The 8,870-nt window shown below is 40.3% G+C and overlaps 1 protein-coding gene across 1 annotated transcript in view; it reads right to left on the bottom strand.

Annotated features, from left to right (window-relative positions):
- KCNH8 (potassium voltage-gated channel, subfamily H (eag-related), member 8) overlaps positions 1 to 8,870 on the bottom strand; it is a 427,975-nt gene that overhangs the window by 73,676 nt on the left and 345,429 nt on the right. The window contains exons 9-10 of the mRNA XM_006883339.1: positions 1,717 to 1,916; positions 144 to 393 (exon numbers count right to left, since the gene is read on the bottom strand). Coding sequence (XP_006883401.1) covers positions 144 to 393; positions 1,717 to 1,916 — 450 coding nt within the window. The remainder of the gene's footprint in view (positions 1 to 143; positions 394 to 1,716; positions 1,917 to 8,870) is intronic.

The following is an 8,870-nucleotide window of genomic DNA, read 5'->3' as shown; positions in this document are numbered from 1 at the left end:
TTCTGTATTTATAAACACATATTGAATCCAAATAGTCATCTCTAATTTTACTACTTTTAGTAGCAGTCCCCCCTTCTCATTTTTAGCTTTTTAACTGACGCTCCAGGATAAAATTTCAGAGAGCTGTTTTGACTTAGACCTACCAAGAATAGCCAGCACCATGCTGTCTTTCAGGACCTCCATGGAGCCAGAGCACACGAAGTAGATGGCTTGCAGAGCATCCCCTTGTCTCAGCAGATACTCCCCCGGGGCACAGAAAGAGGTTTTGATGTGCAGAGACAGAGACCTGAGGCAGCCCCGACTGGCGCACTCGAAGATGGACAACTGCAGGATTTCTTTGTTCAAGTGCATGGTGATGTCCGAGCGCAGCTCATCTGGAAAGTCTTTCAAGAGCTGTCGAACAAGATGGACATCAAGTTGGGGTGTTTCTTATTGTTTAATCAACAAATGTACAGAAAGGAAGGGCATTATTTTCCTGGTGAGAGATTTTGTTCTATGTGCTACTGAGCAGTAAGTTAATGAGAATCTGAAGAAAGAGACAGGATTAAAAAAGGATGCTGGATTCAAAACATAAAACTTACTGTGGTCTCTTTCTCTTAGACTCCTACTAAGAATAGAGGATCTGGAATCAGGGCCTCTTTCCCTGACAGCTAGGATCATATTAAGAAAGAAATAAAATACTTTGGTAAGTGTTGAAGCCTGGTTCGGTAGGTGGAATGACTACTTGATTTATATGCTACTTTTTTTTTTTTTTGCTAGGGTGGTTTGGGACATTTAGAAGCCCACAGATAACACCTCTTGGAAAACATGTATATATGTAAACTTGGTTGATTTTAGATGTAAACTTTAGCTTCCTTAAGCTAAGTAGGGCATAATTCTGAATTATGAATGTGACGTGTTCCTAGGTTTGTTTTTAAGTAGAATTTGTAGCTATACCCAAACAATGGGAATACAATTTTAAATTATCCCTGTATTTTCTATTTTAAAGAACATTTTTATTTTATGCTAGTTTATTTACAAAGTTCATATACATTGTTTTTCACACTGAATCTTTCCCATTTGCTTCACCCACTCCTCCCTCTACCCATCAAATTGTGTGACCCTATGAGTAACCATTTCTCTACCTGACCCCACAATATCCCCGCCACCCTCCCCCCTTTAGCCCTGAATTAATGGGAAAAAAGGGGGGGCAGGCATGTTTCAAGCTGTTTCCAATGATTCACAAGCTGCATGTGCAAGAAGTGAAGGGAAATGTGAGGAAGAATTTTTTTGCAAGTAGAGCCTGGCTGAATCATTTCAAAGTAAGGCCTAATATATATAATATTAAAGGACAAGAAGCCATCTTTTAATTCATGCATTCTTATGTACATAAGTCATATAAGTCATACCTAGGACCTTACTGTGTTGCAAGATTATATCAGTGAGTATCATAAAACTGCCTCCTTCAAACAGAACTGTCTTCTCCAAATAATTTAGCTAAAAGTCTATATGAGTATCCAAACTAGCAAGTTAGTTTAAATCACAGGTCACTTAGCAGAGGCATCATGAAAACGTCAGTCCAAATGGATGAATAAAGCTGGATGGAGCTTCTTGAGAAAATTGGAAAATAAAGAGGTTAATAAATTGGGAGGTGTGTTCTTCATGTCTAAGACCTGCATTCAAGCTCCTTGCCTTCACCTTAGAATATGGGTTCTCCACGTGAGAAAGGCGCTTTACCTCATTGGAATCGATTCCATTGTTGACTGACCAGGTGGTTTGGAAATACTCGAGCATCCTCTGCTTCAGCTGCTGGGGCAGGTGGTGGACGCGTATGAAGTCCTTCAGCTCAGTGGTTCTTGTGTGATAGAGGGACCATCTCGAGTACATCCGCTGTATGATCGCCGTCACGTTCCCAAACACCAGGGCGTGCATCAAGGCTAGAGAGGACAGAACAGTACGTAACGGGAGGGGAATAAAAGAGAGGGACCCACCTCTTATGCTTAATTTCAGTCCAAATACTCTAGATCAGAGAAAAGCATGACTATGTGGCCAGACTGACACAGCTATTACGGTGTGGGTATCTGGGGGCAAACATTTTGTGAACAGAATGTATCCTGATGTGGCCATTTGGATTTGGAATAGCTTGATCAGAGTAAAATTATCTCTCATAACACTCAATCATATATGAAATAGTCTTCTTTGAGTCTCACTTTATCTCTTAACTGCCATTCCAGATCTGACAAACTTTGGTTTTTCATTCTATGCAGAGATGCACTGCTTGTCTTCTGGGAGTTGCACTGCTAATTTAAAGGCCAACCCTCTCTGGTGGTTGAAATCCATCAGCTGCTCCGAGGGAGACGGGTGGGCTATCTCCTCCCGTGCAATTTACAGCCTCAGGAACCCCACGGAAGGTCAGCTGTGAGTCAGTTCTGACTCAGCAGAGTTTTAGACTAAAACTCTAAATGAGTTTTAGAGCTTTTAACAGTGAAGAGTGTTATTTTTAGATCATAGCATAGTGAGAAGCTGTGCTGCAATCCCAAGAGCATGTGGTTTGAACCCACCAGCTGCTTTGTGGGAGAAAGATGGGCAGTCTTCTCCCGTGGGATTACCTGCCTCTGAAAGCCTGCTGGAAGGTCAGCTATGGGTTGGTTCCGACTCGATGGCACATCACCACAACCAGAACCACCACCACCACCACCACCACCACCACCACAGTATACTATCTTGTTAGCTTCTATGGAATATTTGTTTCACCTCTCAGAACCATCACTTTAAATTAGTTTTAGGATATGTGTTTATCTTCTTAATTTTAGGACATGCATCTCTACTAATAAAAGTACTAAAACATATTTTAGACTTTTCTGAACAGTCTGAAACTGAGGTTCATATGGTTTAAATACTTAAATATGGTTCCTTATTTTAACCACACCGCCCTACGCTGTTCTGTTCAGACAACAGCTTCTTGGTCTAGGATGAGGTTTTGCATGAATACAATGAAATGTGGGCATAATTAAATTTACATGAGCATAATTCTGGACAAATATGTCTGGGGTTTTATCCTTGCTACATATGCATACGCTGAGCAAACTATTTGAGAAGCTGGGCTATTTGAAGAGGAATGTGGCAACAGAGATTGGAACAAGACTCATCAACAACCTTTCTTATGCGGATGACACAACCTTACTTGCTGAAAGTGAAGAGGACTTGAAATAATTGTGGAAGAAACAGTCTTAAATATGGATTACACCTCAACATAAGGAAAACAAAATTTCCCACCACTGGGCCAATAGGCAGCATCTGACAGATGGAAAAAAATCTGAGCTTTCACTCATTTCATTTTACTTGGATCCACCATCAACATCCATGGTACTGGTGAGCAAGACATTAAAAATTGTATTACAGTGTGAAAATCCACTGTCAAGAACTTCTCCAAACTGTTAAAGAGAAAAGATCTGTTTAAAGACTAAGTTGCAGAGGAGCTCTGGGGGCCTAGTGGCAAAAGCTGCACTGTAATCCCAGATGCATGCAGGTTCAAATCCATCAGATGCACTGCTGGAGAAGGAGGGGCAATCTCCTCCTGTACCAGTCAGATCAGATTTGACTATACACACACAAAATAATGAAATTTGAAAAATAAAAAAAAAAGAAAGACTAAGGTACACATCATCTAAGCTATGGTATTTTCTTCCTTTTTTTAATTTTGTGGGGTTTTGAGTTTTTTTAAAAATTAATTTTAATGAAAGTTTACAGAGACTTTGGATTTTGATTCATTCATTGTTGCACTTTTCTCCCTGCCCACTCCTCCCTGCCAATTCGCTCTTTCTCTTTGAAAAGTAAAAGAAAAATTATTTCATTGTTATACAATCCCTCCCCACAGGTCCACTCCATGATGCAGCCTTCGTTCTGAACTCCTGTCACGACAATAATACTTAATCATATATCCCTTTTAAACAGTTCTCTCCCTCATCTGTTTCAGTGCAGCATACATCATTTATCCCATCATTAACAATCTCCCCTCAACCCCGATGTCAGTCTCATTTTACGACAGTCAAGCCATGGTATTTTTCAATTGCTCTTATGCATGTGAAAGTTGGCCAATGATTAATGATGGCAGAAGAAGGATTGAAGTATGTGAATTGTGGTGTTGGAGAAGAATGCTAGCTAAGTATTCTATTGACTGCCCAAAGTACAAACATGTCCGTCTCAGAGGATGTGCAACCAAGACAGTCCTTAATCCACAAGGTTGAAGGAACTTCATCTCACACACTTTGGGCATGTTCCTTGGAAAAAGACATCAAGCTGGGAGTGGAGGATCAGAAGAGAGAAAAAGACCCTCCAAGAGGTGAACTGCTACAGTGACTGTATCAGTGGGATCAGGGATCTTAGAGATTGTGAGGATGGCACAGGATAGAGTTAAGGTCAAGTCTACTGCTCACAGTCTCTGCTAACAACAACAATAGCAGTTTTGTTGAAAAACAATTCCATTGTTTGGATTCTATTTTCTTCTAGATTAGATGAACATGATAATAATATCTTGTTACAGGACTATTTGAAGATTAAAAGAACCACCATATTTTCTCAAAAGTGACTCAAGGTATGTGTGAAAAATCATAGGTGCTCAACTTAATGTTAATTCTCTCCTGGAGTTTGAAAAGTATTGTCATAGATTTCCAGACAGCCTGGCAAACCATGAATGGGATAAAATCTTGGCCAAAGGGTTCAAGTTTAAGGTTTTCTCTAGCAGCCACTCAAACAGGGTTGCTCTTGTGGGAAATTACTTTTCTATCAAAGAAATTCAAGGAATGTTCAAGGAATAGATGTCCTCTACATGCAAGCAGCTGTGGTGGCCCATTGGTGAAGAGTTTGTCTGCTAATCAAAAAGATGAAGGTAGAATCCTTTGTTGGCTCTACTGGAGAAAGATGTGATAATATGCTCTGGGAAGGACTGTTGTCGTTGTTGTGTATTATCAAGTCTCCTACAACTCACAGTGGCCCCATGCAGGATAGCTCAGAACCTTGCCCTATCTTAAGCCAATTTTCCTGTCTCTGACACATGTGATCCCTTTGCAACAGTTACTCTGTCAATCCATCTTCTAGGGTCTTCCATTCTTACACTGACCTTCCACCCTTCAAAGCGTGATGTCCTTCTCTAAGGACTGGTCCCTCCAAGCAAAATGCCGAAAGTATGTGAGATGGAGTTTAAAATCCTTGCCTCCAAGGAGCAACTTATGTTCACCCTCTCCAGGAGAGACCTGTTTGTTCTCTAGATGTGTGTGTGGGGAGGGAGGGGGTGTCTATGGGAAACATTGCAACCTACTAAGTCTGCTCTGACAAATGGATTCGCTATGAGTTGAAATCTGAGTCAACAACATCTATGAACAAAACAGCACAGATAAGTACGTGTAAATCCAGATCATTGCTAACAGAGAGGTTGAAAGGTCTCCTTAAAGGTCAAATGCAGCCCAAGTAAGATGCACATTGCTTAACAATTTAGTGTTGAGTGGTTCTAGGGACATTCTAAAGAGAGGTTCATTTTTTTCTGTAGTTTTGGAATTTCTAATGCTTCAATATTTTATTTGGAACAGAAGACCTCTGTTTGTGATAATACTAGCCAGAAAAAAAAAAGAAGTGTTTCTGCTCCAAGGCAAAGAAATGAAATCTCAATTTCAGGCTTCGTTAATACACTTATGGGCTGAACATTTGAAAGCTCTACCATTTTTAAAAGTTCGTAATAGTCCTTTCAGGGAGATTAAGCGGAGTTCTGAGAACAATTTTATTCCATTTATTTTAACACTGCTTTCCTTAATTATGTGTATGATTTTAACTTTGCTTTGCTTAATTATAATCTGTGTAAAGCACTTAAAGTAAGAGAAGTAATATGTTCAGATCATTTAGCATCCTAATTGTATATTATCAATAAAATGAATTACTGGATTAATTGTAGCATTCATAAGTGGTGCTGGAAAGTGCTATTCTATGACTGAGTCACTGTAATTTCAAAGTCTCATTTCAGCATAGGAAAATACTTCTAAGTACTGTAGTTAAAAAATGAAACACTGGTTCATAGTTTTTCATTTCGCGAAGTCATTATAGTCTCTCTGTCACCAGTTATCGTTTTGACTCTGGCAGAGAGTGTATGTTCCTGTCAAGGCAAATCATTCCATGTGCAATGGCACTGTGACTCAGGAACTCCAATATCCAGGTCAGTTTGGAAAATATCATCCACTTTCCCTTTCACTCCCAGCAAACTCGATGAGTACAATACTTGACGTTGCCTGCCAACCCTGCTGAGTGTGTGGGCGGCTGTTTTTCTTTGTGTAGGAGTCGTGTATAGGATGAATTTTGTAATATTTCACCTCTATATCAGGTCTTTGAAGGAATCGCAACAATTGGAATAGAAGAATAAAACCAGATCACAAATTGGAGAGAGAGAGAGAGAAAAAAAAGAAAAGAAAAAGGTGACAGTCCCATAGAACTGCCTTCTCTCTCTCTCTCTCTCTCTCTCTCTCTCCCTCTCTTTCTCCGCCCCCCCTCCCCTCTTCCCTCCTTTCCTACCTGGTTCTTGAACAAACATTGTTCTTCTACAGTATATACACTACAGCAATTAAATATCATTACTGATTTCTTTAGCCAACTTTTCTGGAGTGCCATCTGAGTTCAAATCAGGCTGTTACCTCTGACATAAAAAGAGTGGAGAGCTCAGATTTTGAAAAATAGTGCTTGCCCTTTTGCTTTCCTACCAATACTAGGCTCTGACATTTTCCACTCTTTGCTATAAATACCCTTAGGTTATTGGTGGCTAGTAGTGAAGAAAAGGTATGGAAAATGTCAGAGCCTAGAATTGGTAGGAAAGCAAAAGGACAAGCAATAGTTTCCAAAAAATTTTTTGAAAAAAATTTTTCAACCTGTATGCAGAGCAGATTATCCAACAGGCTGGGCTCTATGAGAAGTGTGGCGTCAGGATTGGTGGAAGATCTATCAACAATCTGCGTTATGCAGATGACACAACTCTGCTTGCTGAAACTGAGGAGGACCTCATGCACTTGCTGCAGAGGGTCATGGACTGCAGCCTTCAGTGTGGACTGAGGCTCAATGTCAAGAAGACAAAGATTCTCACCACTGGACGAATGGGCAGCATCAGGATGAATGGTGAAGAGATTGAGATTGTTCACAGCTTCAGTTTGCTCGGCTCCACGGTCAACACTCTTGGCACCAGCAGTCAGGAAATCAAAAAGCGTATCACGATGGGAAAGTCTGCTGTTAGGGACCTCTCTAAAGTACTCAGGAGCAATGGTGTCTCTCTGGAGACTAAGGTGCGCCTGATACTGGCCATGGTATTTGCAATTGCTTGTTATGCATCAGAGAGTTGGACAATGACTAGGGAGGATAGAAGGAGAATTGATGCCTTTGAGCTGTGGTGCTGGAGAAGAGTATTGAATGTACCATGGACTGCTAGGAAAACAAACAGATTCATCCTGGAGAGGGTTAAACCAGGCTACTCCTTGGAGGCAAGGATTCTGGGGCTTCGTCTGACATACTTTGGACATGTTGTAAGGAGAGACATGTCTTTGGAGAGGGACATCATGCTTGGGAGGGTAGAGGGAGAGCGCAGGAGGGGACGACCCTCTATGACGTGGATTGATTCAGTGACTGGGATAATCGGGATGGGTATGTCAGAAGCAGTGAGATTGGGTTTAGGGCTGTTGTACATGGGGTCGCTATGAGTCGCAAATGACTCGACGGTACATAACAACAACAACAACAGTAGTGAAGAAAAAAAAAATCCCAAGACAAAATGAGAAACATAAAGACACCAATTTCCTAAATGATGAATTTCAAGACCCATGTAAAGGCATCTTAAGAGCAGCCTATGTTTGTGAGTGCCTTAATCTGTGTGGTCCAATAAAATCATGTCAAAACAGCTTATGGCGGATGAAGGACCCAGAAAAGTACTGACTGTTAAGAGCATCCTCAGTCTTTTCATACCAATGATGCTTCAACAGAAGAGTCCTCACTGGGGGTTGATTTTCACCAGAAAGCTTTCTCTAAAAGCATACTATGCATTCCTACAAAGCATATGTATAAGAGACAAATTATTGAGTCACAAAATAGAATTATGTTTAGAGTTGATAGATACTGAAAAAATTGCACCAATTGACACTCTCAGTATTTCTGCAGGACTGCGTAAGGTTCTCCATCCTCTCAAATACTTGGTATTGTCAATACCTTTAAAAAGACTTTCTTGTGAGAGCAAAATAGTATCTAATTGTACTTTAATTTGCATACCTTTGATGAAAAATAGTGTTAAACACTGTTTAATGTGTTTATTATCTGAGTTTTAAAAATCTATTTTTTAATAATTTTTTTATCCACTTATCTGAGTTTTCTACTTTTTTCTGATTGACTTATAAAACTATTTTTGTATACCTTCGTATTATCCACAGCTGGATTCTGCAAAGGTGTATTTTCTGGTTTGGGGTTGACTAGGGTGTGGCTATTGATCGCATTAGAGTGTGAGCTGATAAGATTTGGCCTTGTATTTAAAAAGGCTCTTGGGCCCTTGGGCCTGCGGTCCTTGGGCCTGTATTGTGTGGGTTTCCAGAATTAAACAGGTTTGGAAGCAGGAGTGGCATCCACTTCCAAAAAAGCTTCCTCCAGAAACTCTATAAACTTAATAACTACATACCGCTATATATACCAGCCAGACATATGTTGTTTCATATTCTTTTTTTAAAAAAATAATTTTAATGAACATTTACAGAGATTCTGGATTTCCATTCATTCATTGCTGCACTTCTCTACCCGCCCAGCCCTCTCCCCCCGCCTCCCAGTTCTCTCCTCTCTTTCAAAAGTAAAAAAAAGACTCCCTCCCTGGTACACAATCCCCCCCC

Source organism: Elephantulus edwardii, unplaced genomic scaffold, assembly GCF_000299155.1.
Source record: "Elephantulus edwardii isolate Elephantulus edwardi_28Jun2011 unplaced genomic scaffold, EleEdw1.0 scaffold00027, whole genome shotgun sequence".
In the NCBI taxonomy this organism is placed as follows: domain Eukaryota; kingdom Metazoa; phylum Chordata; class Mammalia; order Macroscelidea; family Macroscelididae; genus Elephantulus; species Elephantulus edwardii.
This window is presented reverse-complemented; position numbering and strand designations above follow the sequence as displayed.